General features: G+C 39.2%; 1 protein-coding gene across 5 annotated transcripts in view; it reads left to right on the forward strand.

The window, feature by feature from the left end:
* Nucleotides 1-25,725, forward strand: part of LOC130922555 (vinculin-like) — a 91,620-nt gene extending 65,895 nt beyond the window's left edge. For 4 of the 5 annotated variants that reach the window (XM_057847377.1, XM_057847379.1, XM_057847380.1 and 1 more), the window contains 5 exons: nucleotides 1,125-1,310; nucleotides 9,548-9,703; nucleotides 14,455-14,658; nucleotides 14,746-14,850; nucleotides 17,389-25,725. In XM_057847377.1, coding sequence (XP_057703360.1) covers nucleotides 1,125-1,310; nucleotides 9,548-9,703; nucleotides 14,455-14,658; nucleotides 14,746-14,850; nucleotides 17,389-17,535 — 798 coding nt within the window. In that variant the 3' untranslated portion in view covers nucleotides 17,536-25,725. The remainder of the gene's footprint in view (nucleotides 1-1,124; nucleotides 1,311-9,547; nucleotides 9,704-14,454; nucleotides 14,659-14,745; nucleotides 14,851-17,388) is intronic. The other variant, XM_057847382.1, reaches the window with a different exon arrangement.
* The last annotated feature ends 349 nt before the right edge of the window (nucleotides 25,726-26,074 follow it).

Consider the following 26,074-nt stretch of genomic DNA (forward strand, 5'->3'; position numbering starts at 1 on the left):
CCGCTCAAACAGATTAAAATGACAGTGTCATGTCCATTTGTTATTTGTGTTTTTTGGGGTTTTTTTTGCCCTCTGCTGGCGCTTGGGTGTGACTGATTTTATGGGTTTAAGTACCATCCATGAGCATTGAGTAATTATTGTCATCAACAGTGGCGAGCTACTTGTTTATTTTTTGTTTGAAAATTTTACAACTTTTATTAAAACGAAAACATTGAGAGGGGTTTTAATATAAAATTCCTATAACTTGTACTAACATTTATCTTTTAAGAACTACAAGTCTTTCTATCCATGGATCGCTTTGACAGAATGTTAATAATGTTAATGCCATCTTGTTGATTTATTGTTATAATAAACAAATACAGTACTTATGTACAGTATGTTGAATGTATATATCCGTCTTGTGTCTTATTGTTCCATTCCAACAAATATTTACAGAAAAATCTGGCATATTTTATAGATGGTTTGAATTGCGATTAATTACGATTAATTAATTTTTAAGCTGTGATTAACTCAATTAAAAAATTTAATCGTTTGACATCCCTAATATATTGTGTTACTTTTGAATAAAAATTGCAGTTCTTATCTGCATTGTTTACACACTTTTTAAAGTTTTTTTGGTGTTGAATCCAAAACAGATCTCATTTTTCTTTAACATGCCAACTTTTCCAACAATAGGATTTGCATTTTCTTACAAAATATGAAAAACTCTACCATTATGTGATGTTTTTAAAAGAAAAAAAAAAAAAAACATTAACATACAATAAAATTTGAAAGCAACAGGCATGACTGCAATGTTTATTTAATGCTATTATATTTTTTACTAAGGATATGCCCACTGTAATTACATTTGTGTGCACGTAGTAACAACAGTAAGTAGGCAAGCTATGGAGATAAACTTGATGAGATAACTGAGATCAGTTTTTAATTTTGCACCCGAGAATTACTCAAAACAACTCTCAGACCTAAAAAAAAAAAAAAAAAAAGGGGTAATTAATTCATTTATTTTTATTGTAATAAATACATTTAACTATAGCTGACTTTATTGTGAACCAGCAATATACAGTAGATCAACATCTTTAAACATAGAGTTATGTGACCTCATGTATTATGTGTTTTATATCTAGGTTAGTGATGAGCAGGCTCCACCCAAGCCCCCCCTGCCAGAGGGCGAAGTGCCACCTCCTCGTCCGCCACCCCCGGAGGAAAAGGATGAAGAGTTCCCGGAGCAGAAGGCCGGCGAAGTCGTCAGTGAGCCCATGATGGTGGCCGCCAAACAGCTGCACGACGAGGCTCGCAAGTGGTCTAGCAAGGTCGGTCCACGAATGCACATTCGCTAAAATTTTAAAAATGGACTTTCATTATGCCAGTCATGGAATATGTTGTCTCTGGTGATTGTGAATTCCTATTTAGCGAATCATGTTGATGCTGGAATGTAGACATCATCAGTGGCTTGATTCCAATTTCAGAAGGAAACTGGAAACTGTCATCTGGTAAACAACAACAGTAACAAAATAGACAAAATAGTGGTGCACACAAACACTTACTGAACAATTCATTAAAGGAGTCCTCGATCTTAAAGACATGCAGGCTTTAATAAACCACAATTTTTCTCTTGTACTAGATTATGTTGCTAGAAACTCATAAAATGTTAAATCAATGGCAATATTTTATAATGGTTATGGTTATGGTTATGGTGTTATACTTATATAGCGCTTTTCCACCTTTTAAGGCGCTCAAAGCGCTTTACACTATCTCGCCATCCACCTACTGGTGACGCAGCACCAGGAGCAATGTGGGGTTCAGTGTCTTGCTCAAGGACACTTCAAGGACGAGTTCATATTTAGTACATATTTTGACGGATAGTTAGCGCCATGTTCTGCGGGCTTGGAGGTGATGACGTAAATGGGACGTTTCCAATTGTGTACAACAATTGTGTATTGCTGCCCAAACTCGCTAAGTAAAATGCCACGATGTGCTGCTTTTGGATGTAATTTCCAGTCAAATGGAAATAAGGGGAGTGATGCGAGTCCCCACAGATTTCCTATTGACAAGAAGAGGTGAAATGTTTGGGAAAATGCCTGTACACTGACAAAACTTCCCAAAGACCCAAGGCTTTGTTCTCGCCGTTTTTCCTCCTACCGCATTCGAGGCTTTTAGTCGACGACAACTTATGAAAGAGCTCATCGGAGCGGCTGGATATAAGTGGAGACTAAACTCAAATGCGGTTCCAACTATTTTCCCTCACAAGAAGCCTCAACGCGCTCAGATAGCGAGTGAAATGCATGCAATAAAGCGCCAAAGACAAGAAACTCTGGCCGCTCTCTTAAGCAGGCAAGCCGCTCCTGTCGTTACAGCGGTAGGCGTACCTTCAGGCGTACCGCTAGTCACAGAGGAAGCTTAATATCTCACCTCTACTGTTAGTTCATCAGGCAGTAAGTGTGTCTGTTCAGTATTCGCCTAATATGAGTGATGCTGCCACTCAAACTGATCCAGACACGTCCGATGCAGCGGTACAGTGGCCAGCTGATGCATGCATAGCACTTCATATGGACCACTCTTACGTAGCTAAACATGAGTTGGATGTACAAGACATGGAAGACACTCGAACTAGATGATGAATTTAATGAGGACAGCCACGACACGACTCCGATCCTGACTATCACACGTGTTCATTCATAGTTTTATTACTTTCAGTGAAAGTTTATAATGTCAATAGTAATGAAAATAAAAATGCACAATGACAAGGTGTGTTAAAACTTATGGCCTGTACTGAATGTAAAGCACAAGAAAGCTCCTGATGCTACCAATCTACATAATTATATTGGAATAAGTTTGAGCACGCAATAGTTTACCTTGAAGATCTGCTAACAATAACCGGAGTGCTGGACAGCATACACTCTCTCGCTCCGTTGTCATTGAGACACACTTGCAGCAAATACACCACCAGTTTTGCCCAACTCTTGTCTCATCAGGTATTTCCTGCTCTGCATTTTGCCTTTGCTGCTCGGCTTGTGAACGATCGACAGTGCAGATTGATAGGGCAGAACCGACGACATGTTGTGGTAGCTAACGTGTGACATGCCGGAAGTTTGGCAGCGGGCCATGTCATGTCACCGCACTGCAACATCAACAAGAATGGCGACCTATCAGTTAAAATAGTTTTACAAATTCTATTAAAACGAAAACATTAAAAGAGGTTTTAATATCAAATTATTATAACTCATACTAACATTTATCTTTTAAGAATTACATGTCTTTAAGATCGAGGATCCCTTGCACAGTCCAAAGAGTTAGATGAATTAAGATTAGTTAGATGAATTAAGATTAGTTAACAGTATGTTTACTTTTGTATTTTGCATAATACAGAACTACATTTTTATCATTCTGAGAGCATTTTGGATCTTACTAGATTGTGGATTTTGTACATAATGTTTAAAACGTGCATCAGATTTCCATTAATTGCTTGTAGTGGTTAGCTCTAGTAGTGGTTAGCATATATGCCTTACCGTCAGAAGATCTGGGTTTGAATCTCTTTTAGAACATCTCCGTGGTCTTGTTCACTTTGTATTTCTCTTACCATCATATTACATTAATTGAAGACTCCCAATTACTCATAGGTGTACCGTGTGAATGTAAGTGTGTATTTTTGTCTATGTAATTGTGCTCTTCAGTAGGCCGGCAACTAAACTGGTCTAGGGAGTAATTGAGCTATTCATTTATGAATGGTAAATAGTAAATGGTGTTATACTTGTATAGCACTTTTCCACCTTTCAAGACATCCCGAGTTCCAAAGACTCATTTCAGAGCTTGTTTTTTGACCCTATCCACCCCCACCCCATCCCAACAACTGATAATCACCGTGCCCCACACACATATGAGGCCACTGAATTTCACTAAATTCTTATTATTGGGTAAAAAAAAAATTTTTGAATAATAAATGAATTCATACATTAACTAAGGTCAACTTTAATTAAATTTTTCTACATTTTGTTTAATTTTATGACATTTTTTAACCTACAAAAATTAAAGGTATGTGATGGCATGTTAAAATTAGCCTACCTTAAATGTACCATATGTAATTTTAAGTGTTAATGAAATATACTTTTCTACTCCATGCATGCTCCCTCGATCAGTGCTCTGATGAGTACACAGAGCCCTGACATTTTACCAGAGAATACTCTTAAAAGCCCTGTTAAGCCAAATATTGGTTTAACAGGTCAATGTTTTCCTGAAGTTATACTAAATTCTAAGTTCACATTTTTAGTTTCGAATTACTCAGTGTTTAGCATAGGGTTCGGCAACCCAAAATGTTGAAATAGCCATATTGGACCAAAAAAACCACTGTCTGGAGCCACAAAAAATTAAAAGCCTTATCATGAAGGCAAAACATGCTGTATGAATCTACATTAGATTAGCTATATCAGCCTACAATCAAAATGACATTGGCTACAAATACATAATGAGCTTTCATGATTAAATATTTATTTTCCCTGGCAATCAATTCAGGGTGTAACCCACCTACTACCCGTAGTTAGCTGGTATAGGCTCCAGCACCTCCACGACCCTCGTGAGGATAGGTGGCATGGAAAATGAATGAATAAATGAAAATTCAGGTGATAGTCCATTGTTTAGCATTTCTACCTCAAAGGTTCTGTGTTCAAATTTTGGCCACATGGAGTTTATCAAATTATCCTTAGAGTGTGAGTGTGAATGTTTGTCTATATGTGAGTTCACCCATAAATCTAACGAGAATAAGATGCATAGAAAACAGATTACAAGTCACGTACCGTAACGTAGTTTGGTGTATTTAGTACAGTACTTGTTGTCTACTATCCAGGTAGTCCCCAGGTTATGAACGAGTTCTGTTCCTACGCGTGCGATGTGACCCGAATTTCCGCGTAAGTCGGAATCAACCCTTTAAGTACCCCTGAATACTTCCTAAATTTCAAAATAACTATCCCAAAACATGTATTATACGTCATTGTACCGTCTTTGCCAAGACGGTGGTGCGAAGTCCTACCTAGACAGCGACCTAAGCTCTGAAATGACAATGTCAGACATCCGTGTGGTTTGCTGACTTTATTCAGCTCCTCAGGACAGCAACACTTGCAGAATTTAACTAAAATAAAAATAAAAATGCATTTAATGCTTAGTTAATTTATTAAATGCTTAGTTAATGTATTAAATGCATTTTTGATCTTCAATAACAGCAATTCAAATTTGTGTTTATAGCTAGCTGCTGATACAGCAGTAACAATCTACACAAACGATTAGCATGTATCAGTTAGCGTCCCAACATCATCAAAAACAATCACATAAACTTGCCCCAACTATTCAATCGCAATAGTAAGGGGGAAGTGTAAATAAATTATAGAATTAAGATCTGTTATTAATGAAAAAAATAAAAGTGTTCGTTGGCTGTCACTGTGTAGCATTTGCGATCGCTACACAAACGTAATGTAAATTACCCCCAAGAACGGTCAGACACCTAAGACAACCAGAGGATATAATATATAAGAAAGAAAGGGCATATGGTGGTAAAGGATAGATTGTTGAAACAGGAGAATGTCACTGTCAGTGGCGTAAGGCAATGCACAAACGAAAAATGTGTCGATAAAAAAGCTACCTCTGGATCAGGTTGGCTCTTTTTCCCATCTTTTTCAGCCCTCGACACTCAAGCCACCTCCTTAGCTAAACATTTGTATGTTCTTCCACAGCTTTACCAGTGAATTTGGCACCACATTTACCATTAGTGACAAACGCGAGCTTGACCCACCTAGCCACAATTGCTAACGTCATGAATATTAATGAGCAAAGTGACGTGTTGCCTTCGGTATGCCATTGAAAACGCACAATAAACAGTACAAAAGGTGTCATGTACAGGTGTTCCCTCTGTGGATGCTTCACAAGCCTACTTGCAGCTGTAATCATTCTCATCTCTTTCTCACTCAGGTGTGCGACTTCTTTGTGGGCGCAAATGCGCTCTTCCTCGTGTGTGCGCGTGTGCTCCTCTTCATGTGTGCAAATACATTCTTCGAGTGTACATGCGCTAGGCCTGAATGATATTCGAAAAAACTATCATTGCAGTTTTTTGGGGGGTTTGTGATATATTGCGAGATTAAAACTAAAAGAACTTTCACCATATAAGGCCTGAACGATATTAGAAAAAATTAACAGTGCGATATATACACTCACCGGCCACTTTATTAGGTACACCTGTCCACCTGCTCGTTAACACTTAATTTCTAATCAACCAATCACATGGCGGCAACTCAGTGCATTTAGGCATGTAGACATGGTTTAAGACAATCTCCTGCAGTTCAAACCGAGCATCAGTATGGGGAAGAAAGGTTATTTGAGTGACTTTGAACGTGGCATGGTTGTTGGTGCCAGAAGGGCTGGTCTGAGTATTTCAGAAACTGCTGGTCTACTGGGATTTTCACGCACAACCATCTCTAGGGTTTGCAGAGAATGGTCCGAAAAAGAAAAAATATCCAGTGAGGGGCAGTTCTGTGGGCGGAAATGCCTTGTTGATGCAAGAGGTCAGAGGAGAATGGCCAGACTGGTTCGAGCTGATAGAAAGGCAACAGTGACTCAAATAACCACCCGTTACAAATAAGGTGGGCAGAAGAGCATCTCTGAACGCACAGTACGTCGAACTTTGAGGCAGATGGGCTACAGCAGCAGAAGACCATGCCACTCCTTTCAGCTAAGAACAGGCAACTGAGGCTACAATTTGCACAAGCTCATCGAAATTGGACAATAGAAAATTGGAAAAACGTTGCCTGGTCTGATGAGTCTCGATTTCTGCTGCGACATACGGATGGTAGGGTCAAAATTTGGCGTCAACAACATGAAACCATGGATCCATCCTGCCTTGTATCATCAGTTCAGGCTGGTGGTGGTGATGTAATGGTGTGGGGAATATTTTCTTGGCACTCTTTGGGTCCTTGGTACCAATTGGGCATCGTTGGAACGCCACAGCCTACCTGAGTATTGTTGCTGACCATGTCCATCGCTTTATGACCACAATGTACCCAACTTCTGATGGCTACTTTCAGCAGGATAAAGCGCCATGTCATAAAGCTGGAATCATCTCAGACTGGTTTCTTGAACATGACAATGAGTTCACTGTACTCAAATGGCCTCCACAGTCACCAGATCTCAATCCAATAGAGCATCTTTGGGATGTGGTGGAACGGGAGATTCGCATCATGGATGTGCAGCTGACAAATCTGCACCAACTGTGTGATGCCATCATGTCAATATGGACCAAACTCTCTGAGGAATGCTTCCAGCACCTTTTGAATCTATGCCACGAAGAATTGAGGCAGTTCTGAAGGCAAAAGGGGTCCAACCCGTTACTAGCATGGTGTGCCTAATAAAGTGGTCGGTGAGTGTATATAGCCAAGGCTCCACACTTACTTGCATTGGTTGCACCTAACTTTTTTCTTAAGGTGCACAAAATGTAGGCGCACCCACATTTTTCATTGTATCACCTTTAACAGCCGACCAAACCCACGCAGGCATGGGAAGAACATGCAAACTCCACACAGCAAGGAGTTTGCATGTGTGCCAGAGTTGCACCCACATTTTTAGTGAGGTGCACATGCATTATCCCACCATGCCGCCTTCATAATGTGAATTATTTTTAAACAAAAATAACGTAGAAAAATGCTTGACTTTATTAAACTCTTCATGGAGTGAGTCCACTCAAATTTTCTCACACTTTGCTGGTCACGCTGCTGAGAACAGCCTCTCACTTACACAATGGCACAGCACACTTCAGACAAGTTTTACGATAATTGAAATGTTTATGCCTTTGATCGTAAAGCTACCGAGGCTTCTCCGGCCAAATCAAAGATACAAACCTGTCAATCATCGTTAACGTTAAGCATAGATTTCATACAATATTGACGGGACATGGAGCGCGGGGCCAGTTAATAGGGGGCCTATCTCTGTCAAAGCTGACTGAGTGAAAACACAGACAAAGAGCTTTTTATGTAAAAAAAATTCTTGTGAACAAATGCTTAAATCCAAGAATTCTTTATAGATATGGACGTAACAGTCTGGATTCTTGGTTAAAAGCAAAAAAACGAGCAATTAGCATTTACTTTACGTAAATATGTTGAATGTGCTGCTAGTCTTTAAGCCACTGTGGCGCCGCCTTAACCCCACAAAGAGCTTTTTATGTTGAAAATTTTTGTGAATAAATGCTTAAATCCTTTGTAGATATGAAAGTAAACCCGTCCTTATTCTTGGTTAAAAGTAAAAAAAAAACGGGCAGTTAGCATTTATTTTGTGTAAATTTTACGAATTATGACGCTAATGCCATTGCGGATAATTAATCCCACTGATTTTTTTCACAACGTTTCAAAATGCATACATGGTACGAAAAATATAATAATTACCTTGAACGAACAAATCACTCCTGAGACAATCCTTCCTGTTTGTATGCCGTAGAGCTTTTGTACTTTTTCAACCTAAATCCGGCGTTGGATCCGTGCATGTGTTTGAGAATAACTGCGAGTGACTGAAGCGGAGTGTGGGACGGCTTCCTACATGAAGGTGTGGCGCAGTGTTAGGGGCATGTGTCCCGTCAATATCATTATGAAGTTTATGCGTTTAATACCAAATGCCATCTGCACTTGGTGAAAAAGAAAAACAGTTTGGTCGCACTGCTTATCAAGAGAGAGGGTGAGAGGCTGTGGCGCTGTACAAGCATGAAGCAGAAAAACATGAATATATTTTTTAATTAAAAACCCGATCCCTTTCACCCGATTCCGATCCTCTAAGAAATCGGCCTTATTTCCGATCATGTGATCGCATCAGGAACATCCCTAATTTACAGTATATAATGCTATTCAATTCAAGCTTGCTCTGCACTTGCTTTTACGAGGTAAAAATAAAGCTTACATATTTAAAAAAAAAAAAAAAAAAAAAAAACAATCGCACAAACCCCGCAATGTGACTATTGCGCATGTGCACATTGCGATGGCAATGTTCTAAGGGTTCAAAAAAACTAACTAAAAACTCTACTTTAAAAAAAGAAAAGAAAAAAAAAAAGACTGGAGACAAAATGGCGGACGAAATTCCTCCGTCATAAAGTCGGAAACCTGGGGACTACCTGTATTTTTCTTTTGATGTGAAGGTAATAATTCCATATTAATTTTTAATACGAGGTTCAAGCAGTAGTTGCACACGTTATTTGACCTCGGCACCTCTGTCTTCGGAAACCGCCATCAAAAAATCGCATCCTTTGTATTTCCAAATATCGGAGAGAGCCCTTACTCCTGTCAGATCGCGACATCGTGATCACCTCCATTCCTATTATTTTTCCCTTCCTCACCTACATTTTGCAGTCCCACCTCCCCCTTCGTGCTCCTCCATGATGCTTCCTCTGTTCTTCCACCTACTGCTTCTCATAGTGTACTAAACGCCTCCTTCCCTCCTGCCATTCCTGCCTCTCTTCCCTCCTTTTCTCCCCTTCCCAATCAATCCTCCGCCAACCGCCGCCAATATACTCCCTTCCCCCTTGCCCTGCCAGGAGGCAGTAGAGGTAGAGGAGGAAGATGAGTTTACTGATGGTGAGGATGACTTTGAGCCAGAGCTGCTGCTGATGTCCTCCAATCAACCTGTCAATCAACCCATGCTGGCGGCCGCCCAGGCTCTTCACCAGGAGGCGCGCAAGTGGTCCAGCAAGGTCTGACATGATGTCACAAGCGCATTTTTTGCCGCTGGATTATTTGACTCCGCCACTTCTCTCCACATACGCATGCAAAAATAAACAAATCAAAGGTGTCACTCAAACAAATTGCATCTGCCGCTACCATGGCAACCTCCAACCAGCTGTGGCTGCTCAGATGGCGCTAAGGTTGTACTAAAGGTTGACAGTTGTTGGAATGGCTTTTTTTATTATAAGTTGATGCACCACTATGACGAACTAGCTTCAGGATTTCCCTCCCTTACGTCGATTTAGAGGAAGAACCTCGCTGTTGTCAGGGCAACCTGTGATGTCAGGATGACAGTTTCCCTAAGACTTCTGGGTGACTTAGTTGTGACCCTCATGGTTACTAACATATACGCACTAAGAAACGGTAAGCATGGATGTAATGGTATTCTACTGTCTACACTGCATGGAACTTACTTTCTTGCTGCTGTTTTCATGATTTTAACCCATCATTGTTATTAACAGAACAATGCTTGGAAATCTCATGTAATATATTGGTAAAAGTATTGGGACACACGGCAATTATCGGAGGTATAAGAATGACTTTCCACCACCATTTCTGAAAGCTGGCCAACAATCTCGGTTGCCTTGGTGCGCCATGACCGAAATAAGTTAAAAGCACATACAGCATAAAATGTGTTAAGATTGAAAAGAAACATACCACCAACACCAGGGATAATACCTTTCATGTGCAAATTGTGAATTTCTTAAGTCTCTGATAACAGAGAGTTAAACATAAAAAAATAACACCGCTCATGACCAATGTTCACTCTAATTTTTCATGTCTCTGAACATACACACAACCTCCCTGTGCACACTGAGGACCACTGTGAGCAACATCAGATGTGTACGCTGTGGCCACACACCAATATCACGCCCGTTCTAAACCTTGGATCATAGCAAGTTACATGGCTTATTCAAAGAATGACATTACGGCAGCAATTTTCATTAGTTTACTTTGAATATAATTTATTTGGCCCACTTCAAATGAAAAAGGCAAAAAGAGTCCTGCTTTAACCATACGAAAGGTCCTAATTTGGCCTGGGTAAGGTCCAGTTGTGGCATGGGAATAAATAAAACATAATGAACAACCACAATGGGAGTATATCAATCCACATTTAAACTGTTCAGACAATAAGGACACTCAAGATTCCTATTCTTCATGTCAAAGCAGCTATACAGGACAGGTTAAAACAAGGAAAAAAATCTTACTCAGTTTCACCGCTTGTTCCTCTATTTGCACATACTCCAAAAGCCATTCCATCTTAAAAGAACTGTTTTTTTTTAAATGGTATGAAAAAGTATCTGAAACTTTTCTCACATTTCTGCAAAAAATCACCATCAAATGTGATCTGATCTTTGTCAAAATCACACAGATGAAAAAGCAGTATCTGCTTTAACTAAAACCACCCAAACATTTATAGCAGTGGTCTCCAAACTATTCCACATAGGGCCGCAGTGGGTGCAGGATTTCACTCCAACAAAACAAGACCACACCTTTTCACCAATTTGGTATTTTATAAGTGTAATCAGTTGATTGCAGTCAGGTGGTGCTTGTTTTAGTCGAAACCACATTGGTTGCAAGGTCTGTGCTTGATCGGTATGAACAAAAACCAGGACCCACTGCGGCCCTCGAGGAACGGTTTGGTGACCCCTGATTTATAGGTTTTCATATTTTATGTTAATAGTCTGCAAACAATGACAGGGGGGGGGGGGGGGGGAGATAAGTAATCAGTAAGTGAACCATCGCATTTAATATTTTGTGACCATCCTATGACAGCAATAACTTCAACCAGACACTTCCTGTTGCTGCAGATCAGTCTGGCCCATCAATTAGGAATAATCTTGGCCCATTTTTCTGTACAAAACTGCTGTAGTTCAGTAAGATTCCTGCGATATCTGGCATGAATCACCGCTTTAGGTCATGTTACAGCATCTCGATGGGGTTCAAGTCTGGACTTTGACTTGCCCAATCCAGAACGTGTATTTTGTTCTTCTGAAACCATTCTGAAATTCATTTACTTGCTCCGTGGAGTCCTCCCATGAACACAATTCTTGGCCATAGTTTACATGTAAATTGATGTGTACACAGAGATACTGGACTGTGCCAGTGATTTCTGTTAGTCTTTAGCAGACACTCTAGGGTTCTTTTTTACCTCTCTGAGTACTCTGCGCTGAACTCTTGGCGTCATCTTTGGTGGATGGCCACTCCACTCCTTGGGAGAGAAGCAACAGAGCCAAACTCTCTCCATTTGTAGACAACTTCTCTGACTGTCGATTGATGAACAGCCAGATTTTTAGAAATGGTTTTGTATCCTTTCCCAGCTTTATACAAATCAATAATCCTTGATCGCAGGTTTTCAGACAGCTCTTTTGACCGAGCCATGATGCTCATCAGACAATGCTTCTCATCAAGACATTTCTTTCCAGGTGTGTGTTTTATAGTGGGCTGGGCACCTTTAAACCACTCATCAGTGATTGAGCACACACCTGACTTAAAATGTCTGGTAAAAATTGGTTTCAGTTGCTCTTTAATTCTTCTTTAGCAGAGGGTTCACTTACTTATTTTTCCCCCATTCTGTCATTGCTTGCATGCTATTCTCATTAAAATATGAAAACCTATTATTGTTTGGGTGCTTTTAGTTAAAGCAGACGCTGTATTTTCATCTGTGAGATTTTGTTAAAGATAAGATCACATTTGATAGTGATTTTATGCGGAAATATGAGGAATTCCAAAAGGTTCAGATATTTTTTCATACCACTGTACTTTGGCTTGATGAGTGTAGTATCGTTCCTTTCGCCATGATAAGGTGTTAGCGTTTGCGTCTCCTAACTCCGCTGCACTGTTATTAGCTAGCTCACATGCACGGCGCGTATGGGCAGGGCACATATGTGCAACACTGTCACTGCTATGATTGGCTGCATAGTGTAAGTGAAGTAACACTTGCCGACAACTGTTGCTCTTTGAGTTACGTTGCAAAATGGTACAGAAAACCATTTTGTTGGTCTTATTAACTAGATCATATCAGTTGTAAAATGAGATTTTAATTAATACTGTAACACTTGCAGAATTGGTAGCGAAATGTTTGCTTCGGCAAATCAGCACAGGAGTCTAGCTGACTTTTCATTCTTTATTTTTCTCCGCACCCATCTGTGTTACTTTGTATTTGTGGATTTCTTCAATAAGATAACTTGCTGAAAAGATTGACATTTCTATGAGATCTTTAGTTACAGGAGAAGAGAGGCATCAACATTGACTGTACACTTGTGGGCTTTTTCAACAGCTCTCTCAAGCTCGCTACATATGCTCTGACGTCCGTGTGCTATGGGCAGACATTACTAGTCGAACATGCAGATACAATTTACGCAGATTACACCACCGAGGTCATGCACCTCACAACTATATACAATCGTAGTGTAGTAACCCACCAATGGGGGCGTTGCGTTGCCGCATCGAATGCAACAATGGGAGTGCCGCGCTGACACTTCACTGCGGCGCTGACAGTAGTCCTAGTGACGCTACAATACGTTTCTGTTGAATTTTATTTTGTGCACGGCATAGATTTTCCTTTGTGCTGAGTATGTGCAAGAAGTGCGCGATTATGCACGCACGCAGCTTAGAAGGAACATTGCTCATGACCATTGCTGTGCCAACTATGATATCAGACAGCACATAAACGCTGACAGAGTTGAAAACAGGTATGAAGAAGCTAAAGAAGAAGCAGGCACGTTTTTTAATACAGTAAATAATGTATCCATTCAATCTGTTGCTTTTCTCTGTCTGAGACATGGAGGAAGCCCATCTGACCTCTGGGATCTTCCCACATTGCGATTTCATCATCCTCGGCATCCTTTTTGTACAGTCAAAACCTGACCACTTTGGCATACTGGCATTGGAATCTCATTTTCTTTAGATTAGGGGTGCCCATTACGTGGATCACAACGCTCCCATTACGTGGATCACAACACTAGTGTGGGTAGTTTGTGGCATCTCCCAAATAATTGTTTATTATTATTATTATTATTTAGTGTACATAGTAAATTATGTTGTGTGAGCAACATATGAGGTTATGGAGCACCCCCAACCCCATATTGACCCCCCCCTCTTTTTCCTTACATCACCCATTTCTCTGAAGTTGATACCCATGAAACAATCGACTGCCTGCCAGGAACATGACCACATGTCTATAGAATGCACGTTGTGTTGCGACGATTGAGCAACCGCTTGAAAAAAAAATGCCTCAACAGCGAAAGCGCGTTCCAACTGCGTCCACTCCATGATGCTCACTGGGGTTCCTAAAAAAAAAAAACACAAAATAAAAAACGCACATCGAGAACCAAACTTTATGCCCCACCCTCTCAAATAAGTCCAACTGTACCATCCTCAGAGCAACCTATGCTTCAGGGCGCAAAAATTAGATAAGCAAGTTGCTCTGCCCCACCCTGTACATGAAGAGCTGATGACGTATTGGCTGCCATTGACCAGCGATAAATCAAATGATCTCTGCCAGACACTTTCAGTCAAAATGGGTGGGACATCTTTTGCCATCAGTGGCAATAAAACAAGATCTTTCACTGCCTGTTGAAATGGATTAGACGCCTATCAATGTCAATGATGTGTCCCGTTACTTTAGTCCATTTACTACTTCTCCATCACATCCTCCTCAATCATGAAAAATCCATCAATCTTCCACTCTTATTCCTTCTTCACCTCCTCGTCCCAGGGCAACGACATCATCGCGGCCGCCAAGCGCATGGCTCTGCTGATGGCCGAGATGTCCCGGCTGGTGCGTGGTGGGAGCGGCAACAAGCGAGCCCTGATCCAGTGCGCCAAGGACATCGCCAAAGCATCTGACGAGGTGACGAGACTCGCCAAAGAAGTGGCGAAGCAGTGCACGGACAGACGTATCAGGACGAATCTGCTGCAGGTTTGTTCTTCTGGGTGGGAAAAAAAAAGTTCAGTGGGTTTATTCAAAGGTCTGAAATCCCAATGATGAATCCCTTTGTTATTAAAGGTGTGTGAGCGGATCCCCACCATCAGCACTCAGTTGAAGATTCTCTCCACAGTGAAAGCAACCATGTTGGGTAGAACAAACATTAGTGAAGAGGAGTCAGAACAGGTAATATTATTGTTTGAAAAAAATGAGACTTACCTATGTCAAACTATAATTCACCAGAATCTGTCCATCCGGCTTCATTTGGAGACTATTAATTGAATAGTAGTCAAATTTGGTGTGGGGGTGCATCTTGAGCAGAGGAAGAAGGAGTTTACTATATATTTTAATTGGTTAGTCAATTGAATTGAATTGGTCTTAAACTTAAAAACTTACCAAGCAGCACCTGACATGTTTCACAAAAGGCAAGTCTAGAGCCTGGAGGACGTAAGCGTGTGTGTGTGTGGGGGGGGGGGGGGGGGCCCGTATGACACGACCAAACACTGCTACAATGCATGCTAACTACAGATACGATAAGAAAATGTCTTACATTGTGAACTCATGACGGAAACTATGGTGAATTTTCATCTCGTTGTCGTCTTGTCAGACGAAAACTAGAATACGTCTTGTTACGTTTTAGTCCCCCAAGACACGGTTTTAGCCCGTCATTATCACGAAAATATTGTTCATCGACGAAATATTTTGGTTATTGTCATTGCTGACAAAAACAACACTGCCTGTGACAAAACAAAAGCAGGCATAGTTAACAATAGTTACCAATTTAAAAAAAAACAACGAGACAAAATGGCGGATGACACTCCAGCATCGTAAAGTCGAAATCACATAAGTTAGGTATGTCGTAACCAGTGTTGTTAAATATGACGTTAGAGTATAACACATTTCTACCGGCGTAATTTTTTTCATTAGTGATTAATCTAATCAATTACTTTTCCCATCTTTGCAACGCCATTAGCATTACTGAGGATTCGAATTGGTGCGTTACTACAATTTGGTTGAATGAAGGGAAAGCTGTCTGATTTTGTCACACATCCGCCTGCCTGCTTGCCCTGGAAAGTAGCAGGTGGCAGGGAAGGTGTTGGTGAAGCCGTTGCAAACGCGATGATGTTTGGCTAGGTGGCTCAGAGTGTTAGCATAGCATTCGCGTTCTCGTAAGCATTAGCATTCAGCGTGGCGAGCGGCATCTTAAACTTTTTTTTTTTACATACAGTTCATGGTGTCCAGATGAGTACAATTCATTAAAAATAATGTATTGTTTTCCTGCTGAGTGTTCATTATCATCACCAAGTTGGCACAGTACTTGTAGACGCTACTATACAATAATAATATATACTGTGGTTTTTTTTGGGCTATCAAACGATTAAAATTTTTAATCGAGTTAATAACAGCTTAAAAAATAATTAATCGTAATTAATCGCAATTCAAACCATCTATAAAATATGCCATATTTTTCTGTAATTTTTTGTTGGAATGGAAAGATAAGACACAAGACGGATATATACATTCAACATACTGTACATAAGTACTGTATTTGTTTATTAAAACAATAAATCAGGAAAATGGCATTAACATTAACATTCTGTTAAAGCGATCCATGGATAGAAAGGCTTGTAGTTCTTAAAAGATAAATGTTAGTACAAGTTATAGAAATTTTATATTAATATTCCTCTTCATGTTTTCGTTTTGATAAAATTTTTACAAATTTTCAATCCAAAAATAAACTAGTAGCTCATCATTGTTGAGGTCAATATTTACACAATGCTCATTGTGAAACAGGCTGAAACTCTTGTGTCAGGCTGAAACCCATAAAATCAGTCGCACCCAAGCGCCAGCAGAGGGCGACAAAACACAAAAAAACACAACAACTAGAAATGACACTGCTATCGTTTTAATCCGTTTGAGCAGGGCATGTGCGTTAATTGCGTCAAATATTTTAACGTGATTAATTTTAAAAATTAATTACCGCCAGTTAACGTGATAATTTTGACAGCCCTAATTTTTTCAATTACCAAAAAAATCACTTATACTAAATTTTTCTCGAATTACATATTAATGAACCTTGTGTAGTGTTTTTTAATCAAAACAACAAGAGGAAAGGCAGGAGATTCAGAGGCTCACCTGCATTTTGAAAAACATATCTTTATATAGTAGGGGTGTGACGATACACATAAGTCACGGTTCGGGAAGGGCAAAAAGGCATTTTTTTCCTCACAGCATTTGAAATTTAGAAAGTTACACTCATATATCAGTGAAATTTAAAAAAAAAATGTCAGAGTGACCTAAATTATTTGGGGCTGGGGGAATGATAACATCAGTTCAATTCAATCAGTTAATATATCTATTTTCTATCTTTTGTGTGAAAGATGTTATAAAATGTATAAAGTAAAAACGTGTAGAACATGAAAAGTAATGTCAGTTACTCTGCTGAGTAACTACTCTTACAATGAGGTAACTAAGTTACTAATTCAATTAATTTTTGGAGGAAGTAATTTGTAACTGGAATTAATTACTTTCGTGAAGTGAAATTGACAACACTGTTTGTAACCAGTGGACTACCTGTATTCTTTTATGAACTTGAAATGAACATTTTCATCATTGAATCAGATCCATATGTACTCGGTTGTTTAATTCCACACCTTTATTTGTTTGCAAACAAGTAATTTTTAGAACAAGCCTTCCTCATCCCTTTCTACTTTCTTTGTGCAGGCCACAGAGATGCTGGTGCACAATGCTCAGAACCTGATGCAGTCCGTAAAGGAGACAGTTAGGGAAGCAGAGGCGGCCTCCATCAAGATCCGCACGGATGCGGGCTTCACCCTGCGCTGGGTGCGCAAGACCCCGTGGTACCAGTGAACGCAGCAATTACTTTGTGAACAGCGCTCACAAAAGGAAAAGTAGCGATATACAGTACATAGACTTACTGTAGATGATTCTCCATCATCCACTGTAGATGTGCTTCATTTAAAGCTCTTCTGGTCCCTTTTTGGAGTGGACACAAGGAAGCGTTTTTATTAATATATATTTTTGGTATGTTGATTGCAGGTAGTTATATATTTTTTGCATGAAGATCTTTTATATTTTCTAAAAAGCGACTTGAGACATTGTGATAGGACTTTTATGTTTAAACAGAGCTTCGCTTCTAAACCCCGTAATGCCTGGATTTACATTGAACTCTTTCAGTCCCGGTGATGATGCTAGATGTCCAACCCTGTGGCGTGTAATCGTTTTCTTCTGTGAACCGAAACAATTTTGTCACTTGTTGACATGCTATCCAATTGAAGTGGGATGTCAATGGCAGCAAAAGTGTGAACAAATATACATAAAGCATTGGACATACAGAAGTACATAAAAAATAGTATTGCTAGAGAAGATACTCGATATCGAAAATTGACTTGAAAAATTCAGCTAAAAATGAGAAAATCCTAAAAATTAAAATCAAACATAGCATTACAGTAAGCACTGAAAATTTCAATAATTTAATAAATTCCTCATTGTTTGTATTTTTAAAAATATATATTTAATGGTTTTCCTAGTTTTTAAGATTTTTTTTTTTTTTTTTTTTTTTTTAAGAGGTACAGGATTTTCCCATTTTTGTGTTGTATTTTTCACTTAAATTTTCTATATTTAGTTTTTATGATTATTTTGATTTTCGTTTACTTGGGGTTAAGGTTGTATTTCTTGATTGTTTTTTTTATGTATATTTGTTAAATGTAAATTCAGGTAAAAAGGGATTTTAATCATAGGTGGAGCTAGACTTTTGTGGGGAGGCAAAACAGTGTCAGCAATAAAATTAACTTACAATATATACAGTATATTTGTTCATATACAATAAGGAGCAGAAGTATTTGCAAGTTTCCCACTTAGAAAATAGGTAGATCATAGATGCATTTCCACTTATAGAGAGAAAATCTAAAAACTAAATCCAGAAATCACATTGTATGATTTATGAAAATACTTTATTTGTAATTCACTGGGGTTCATAAGTAATTGTACCCCTGAGAATCAGCAATAATTATGACACTCAAAGAGTTGTCAGTCTTACCTTAAAAAGTCCACCTTTACCCCATGAGTAACCACCCACCCACCACCCGTTTGAGCGCAATATTGTCACCTGTGCACCCCGCAGTCAGTCATAATCCATCTGCTACCATGGGCAAGACCAGAGAGCTTTCGGAAGACACCAGAGAAAAAATTGTTGAGCTCCACAAAGCTGGAAAAGGCTGTGGCACAATTGGAAAGAAGCTTGGTGAGAATAAATCAATAGTTGCAGCAAATGTTAGAAAATGGAAAAGGCTAAACATGACTGATAATCTACCTCAGACTGGGGCACCATGTAAAATGCCTCCCTGCGGGGCATCACTCATGACTCACTCTTGAGCTGGTCAATGACCTGAAGAGAGCTGGATGCACAGTTTCAAAGGCTACTATCAGTAGAACACTACGGTGCATTGTTTTAAAAGCATGCATTGCTCCGAAGGTTCCCCTGTTGAAGCCAAGAAATGTGAAGGCCCGTCTGAGTTTGCCATTGACCATCTAAATGATGCGGAGAGGTCATGGGGGAAAGTCATGTGGGCAGATGAGACCAAAGTTGAACTTTTTGGTGCCTATTTTACTCGTTGTGTGTGGAGGAAAAAGAAGGATGAGTACAATACCAAAAACACCATCCCCACTGTGAAGTATGGGGGTGGAAACCTCATGCTTTGGGGCAGCTTTTCGGGAAAGGCAACAGGACGACTGTACTGTATAAAGCAGAGGATGAATGGTGAAATGTATGGTCAGATTTTGAGCCACAACATCCTTCCCTCAGTCAGAGACTTGAAGATAAGTCGTGGCTGGATTCTCCAACATGACAATGATCCGAAGCACACAGCCAAGCTGACAGAGGAATGGGTAGGTAAAAAGCATATCAAGGCTCTCGAGTGGCCGGGCCAGTCTACAGACCTCAAGCCAATAGAAAGTCTTTAGATGGAGCTGAAACTTTGTGTTTCTCAACGACAGCCCCGAATTCGACCTGACATATCTAGAGAAGATTTGTGTGGAGGAATGGGCAAAAATCCCTGTTTCCATATATGAAAACCCGGTAAGGAACTCCAGAAAGTGTCTGACCTCTGTAATTCCAAACAAAGGCTACTGCACTAAATATTAGCACCGATTCTCTCAGAGGTACAAATACTTATAAAGCCCAGTAAATTACAAATAAATTACTGAAAAATCATATAATGTGAGTTCCGGATTTTTTCAAATAGATTTTATCTCTATAAGTGGAAATGCATCTATGATTGAAATTTCAGACCATTACCTATTTTCTAAGTGGGTGAACTTGTAAAATCACAAAGGGTGCAAATACTTCTGCTCTTCACTGTAAATATATGTGGCGGAAAACACTCAGGTGACTTGAAGTTCCGCTCTGAAATCCCCAGTTTGGCCAACTTTCGAAATTGTCTGATATGCATGTGTGATACATCATTGGAAAGCTTAAAATCTCCATTTTCTGGGGGAAGAAACATTTTGAACAGGAGGGCATTTAAAAAAAAATAATAATAATAAACTGCAAAACCCTAACTGGAGGTGAGAGCACGCGAGAGCATAACTAAAGACGTCACGATTTTAACGAGATATTATCGTGTACCTACCTCTTTTCAATCCAAAAATTCCATGTTGCATATATTACCGAGTGTCAAGACACAGCTGTGAATAGCCACAGCTGGATTTTTGGGGGATTTTATAGGTGAAACATGGTAATATAACAAGGATCGCGATGCAGAAATCGCAGACATCAGGGAGTAATCGAGATTTTCATTTTCATATATTTACCCTTTTAAACGTTTTTTTGTCAATTTTTCTTTGTTTGGATCGATTAATTATCATCTGAAATATTGAAGAAAACACGACAGTAACGAAAAAAATAGAATTAAGCGATAGTTATGAGGTAGATATCCGTGACTTTTTTACAGACGCCAATTGTTTCATTGCGACGTAATTTGTTTAAAAGTTTAAAATATGCGAGTGAATTTTTTTTTTCTTTTTTAAACTAAATATTAGACATCAATTAATGATTCTAAGGGGAAAATGACAGACATTTCAAATAATAAATACGATTATTTACCTTCTTTTTATGGACAAAAGCGGTTGCGCGACATCTGTAAACAGGGGTTTCCAGGGTAAAACAGACAAATTAAAAAAAGTTTGGGGGCTTATTGCGCCATGAATCTGCTATGGCAGCATATAGACATATTGTTCTATCAAACACAACAGTTCTTTTGGCTTAAAAAACAGCAGTTTATTTAAAAGCGGTGTGCAAGAGCAGAAACTGCTTTTTCAGTCTTGTCTGATTTTTACGCCATATACATACATATATTTATATTTATATATATTCTGTACACATCTTGACACTTTTTCATGTTCAGTCATTGGTTTAAGCTCAGTTGTTGTTGAAGCTTATGAAAGCTTAGGTTTTAAGAAATTCTAAATATCCATCTTGCCTCCTTAGCTGTACTTTTGGCTCAGCAAAGCAAAGGACCGTCTTAACGGTGCTAGTCACATGATCGTTCAAAAAATAATTTTGACCCATTAGGAAATACTTTGTAGGATCCTTATTCATTTTATTCATTTTTGTTGTTTTATCACGTTACAACTTTTATAGACAACATTTTAATGGCTGGGTCTTTAAAGGGGAATTTCAGAATTTTTGACATTAGGCTTAGTCTTTGAGTTAGCGGTGGTTTAGCTAGTCAGTGGAGTTGATTTCAACAAATTCCGTGCAGTTTGTCAGTTATTTGTTAGTTTCAAGGCTCTCGAGGAGGTTGCTAAGCTAGCTCGAGTCCGTGGTGTCTGCTTAGCATGCCAATAAAAAACTATATTAACGGATCTAACATAGTCAAATAAATTCAAAATGCAGATCATTGCTCGAAATACCCATGCGGCCAAAACAATGGCACACCATTCTGCCGTAATTCATTTCATTATGCAGGACTACTTTTTTTTTTTTTAGATGCGTAATGTGACTTTAATAGATAGGAGTGCTACGGCCAATCGTGTTCAGTCTGCTGAAAACATAGCCATCATGATTGATTGCATGTGTCATTAGTGATTCTCATGCATGCATGTTGCTTTTTTAATAACATGCTCAGGATGGGACCATTGACTCGTGCTAGCTTAGCCTCTCCGGAGCCCTGAAACTAACAACCTGCACGGAATTTGTTGAAAACAACTCCACCGACTAATTATACCCCGCTAATTTGAAGATTAAGCTCAATGTAAAAAATTCTGAACTTCCACTTTAAATTTATTTATAGAAAAGTCAACCTCAGGCCATGATTTTTCAGCCACTAGGGGGTCCCTCCCTCAATCTCCGCCTATGATTTTAATCAAGTTTTGTGTGTGTGCACTCACATGTGAGCAATATTTACTGACTTTAAAATGCTTAAGGGCAGAGCTCTCCTTCTGTTTACTTTGACAATGAACGCTGCTCTTAACTGAATGAAAATTAGCGTGTCAATTTTGAAGGAGTTTGCATTTTGGTGACTCTTATACTTGAACCACAATGTCTTCTAGATGCAAAATGCTTGGTGATGAAGTGGATAATTAAATTAATGAGTAGCAGTGTTGATTTATTGGGTTGACATGATGACACAGGTTGTTTTTTTTTGTTTTGTTTGAAAGAATAAAGGAACTCATTACTTGTAAGTTTGAGCACAATAGTAGATTTTAATGGTATTGTATTTATTATTAGTCGTTTTAATTGGTTTAATTGGTTTACTCTCAACTAGTTTGCTGTTTGAATTAGACCAACACAACTCATCTGTGGGAGGTTTGATACAGCAGTACTTCACTATCATGAAAGCAGAAGTTAATATTGAGATAGTTAAAACGTTGTTGTTTTTTTTTTTTTTTTTTTTTTTTGCTTGAGCTCTAGTCAAACGCCCAGCCCTATTTAAATGTGAAGTTTGTGTGGCTTTTTTTTACATTTATTTGTATTTTTTTTAATTTGGCCAAACAATGCATTTTACCATACAAAACTACATTTTCAAACAAGGGCATAGGTTGGTCTCCACATTGGTTGGGACTTTTTGCTGGGGACGGTACATTAATAAGACCAAACAGATTGATTGGGTCAGGGCTAAATTTCTCACAAATATGAACTTAATTAATTGATAGGCTAAATGATCAATGCAAAAATAAATCTGTACTGTTCTATACTGTTCTAACTTTCATGTTTATTGGTTCAGGTGATACACCGTTCGATTCAAACCTTTGTTTTCAAAAACTACTAAAGAAACATTCTCAAGTGCATGTCCCTTTCTTTAAAAAACGGGGAGCTATCCAAAAATGGGTCCACTTCTGAGGGAAAATTGAGCACCTTTTAGACTCAAACTAAAGTATTGTAATATAAAAGAGATCTAGGAAAAATTACTGAAAAAAAAGCTGCTGCTGGCCGAAAAAAACTTCTAATATCCCTCCTCTTCGAAGGGGTGGCATGTTGTAGACATGAATCTAGAGAGCGACCGAAATAGGTTTTTCAGGACTGATATCGATTATTAGTAGTTAGAGGGGCCGATAACCAATTTTTGGAACCGATATTCATTTGCAGTAAAATTGTTTTAAAAAACTGGTGTATAATAATTGAATAACGCAAACACTGAACTTCATTGAAATGCCTAAAGCATGTTTCTTGAATCGCACAAATAGAAAATAATAGTTCCAGAAGTGCCTGAATTTTCTAGACCCAGAAACAGCTTATAAACTTGAAGAAAAGGTTAAATATATAGCTCTCTGAACTTTTTCCACAGAAAAGAAAGCCCTGATAACCTTATCTAACTATCCTTGAACAAGATACTAAACCACACGTTGCTCCTGGTGCTGCGTTACAAGTAGGTAGATAGAGATATAGTGTCAAGCCTTAAAAAAGATGGAAAGGCGCAATACAAGTGTAACTCCATTTGCCATTACCATTTAACCAATCAGAGGACGGGGTGAATACTATTGCAGGAGACAGCAGACAGGAGAGGCTCAGCTGCATCTGAGCTGAAATAACCCAGTTTTAAATTGATGTTTTCATATTGGCTGGTCGGATTTAAAAAAAAAAAAAGGTCAATGCTGATCAGAGGTTGCGCTACACATTTTCGTTGTGTCATTTTGACTGACAGGGTCATAAAAATCCGGTCATAGTCTATTTTTACCCGTCATTTAAATTTTTAAAATGATAATGATGACATATTCAATAGTATTTAGTTTTCATTCATTTTAATTAATATTGTAACGCTTGCTTGGCGGCGAAAAATTAGACACGGAAGTTGTGGTATTTTTCTCCCTTTTTACTCTGCTTACCGCCAACAACTCCGCCCCCAAAGAAAAGGAGGCAACGATATAGACCCCAATCACCAACGTCACACAATGATCTTAATTGTGGTTGTCAGCCCAAAATCTTCTAAATATATATTAAATGCATCTTACCAGATATAAAAAGACTACTACATAGTCTGTGGTGATCGTTTGGTGCCCAGATTTCTTGTCGAATTACAGCAGTCCATCTCGCTCTCATCTTCGGGTCTCTCAGAATACGGTAGAACTTCAAGTCTCTCCGTCTATCTTCTCTGTTACAGCAACCAACTGCCACACACACCTTCACCATTTTGATTATTAATATTAATGAGCAGAAAAACACGCCGTAATAGGAGGCATGTACGTAGCGGTAATGTGTAAACATGACGAGCTGACACACAATATGGCGGCTCCGGTCAGGGGGGCGGAGTTGTGACGTCATGTGATTGGGGTCTATACACAGGCGGCAATCTTGTCCATCAATTGGATGATGCGCTGGCAAACCGGGTGCACCAATAAGAACCTCGCGTTGATGTGTCAATCACGGTGCCGCCGCAAGAACCCGGTGACGCTACAATATTCTGACAGAATAGCCAACGACGTCATGCATTAAGAGAGACAATAGCTAATTAATATCCTAACTCGCCACCCTGTGGTCTGGGGTGTGAATTGCAACCTGTCAAAATGACGGACAGACTTCATTTTTTTCCGTCACCGTTTTAAAAAACTGGTCAACGACGGAAAATTTCCGGTTAACGCGACCCCTGATGCTGATATATGTCAAATTTCCAAATAATTGTGCCAATAATTGGCCCGGCCGATAATCGGTCTATCTCTACATTAATCTGTCTGAGCTGTGTGAGTGTGCATGTGTGGTGGTGGGGCAAGCCATTCAAACGTGCGTCCAGCACATTCAGCAAGTGAAAAAGGGCATATGCAAGTCTGAACATAATGAAAATAATAATGGTAGGGTCACTTCTATCCTTACAACATAAGGGAAGACAATCTAAATAATCTATATACTGTAACTGAACTCATTATATAATGCAAATAAGATTGCTTAAAAATTGGTGGGGACAATTTGACCATCATGAAAAGTTGCTAGTGTTATGTCCCTATGCAAACCTATGCCCTTGTTTTCAAATATATTCAAGGAGCACCATCGCATGTTTAACGCTTTCAGTCAATCATGAGGCTCTTTATATCCTTCTGCTTTCAATTTCAATGAGTTTGTCACCAGTAGACGTCCAATGCATTTGAACTGGCAACACAGCCCCTCAATTCAAATGGAATGAAGGTCTAGGGCCGTCAATGGCTGTTTCATGTCACATTTATTTCCCTGGTATTATCCCAAAACAGTTGAACTGTTTTGTGGAAATCATTTGACAGTTTGATCACCATTTACCGAATATTATTTAGCATAAATTTTCAGCTACCGCTTTATAGTTTATACAATATTTTGTATGATTGCTGGGCAAATGTAACTGTGAAATGGAGAACCCGTGTGAGCGTGAATATAAATGAGCGCATCATTGAAGGGACAAAGTGTAGTGCGCATGTAGCAGTTGCTTGCCTAGAGTTACAGGGTGTGTGTACATTATAGTACAATGCATACTCGTGTGATGTCTCTCCCTTGCACCCTGAATGTATCCTGAGAGCTCATGGCCATGCAAATACATGCGCTGTTTGTGCCTTGAAAGAATAAAAAGACTGCTAACGATTGATACTGTAAGGTCGTCTTCTGTCTGAGTGCATGATAATTACGTGCAGCAGTACCTCTACATACAGAGTTTTCAGGTTAAGTCACAACTCAATGGGAAAATATTGCCTTTTGTTATGAACGAAATTTCAGGATACGAAAGGCAAAAATACAGTATGGGCTGTTGCTCGCTGCTCCCAGGGTTTACTGAACTTATAGCTCCTATGCGATTGGTTAATGCCTAGCATCCAATTGGCTAAGAGGGACCTCTACTGTATGTGTATGTGCGTATCCCAGCGATCTCTTCATTCGCCCCTCGTGTTCCGACAGCTTAACGTGAGTGTATTAATTTTTATTCTTTATTCTTGGTTT

The sequence above is a fragment of the Corythoichthys intestinalis genome, chromosome 10, assembly GCF_030265065.1.
Source record: "Corythoichthys intestinalis isolate RoL2023-P3 chromosome 10, ASM3026506v1, whole genome shotgun sequence".
Lineage (NCBI taxonomy): Eukaryota > Metazoa > Chordata > Actinopteri > Syngnathiformes > Syngnathidae > Corythoichthys > Corythoichthys intestinalis.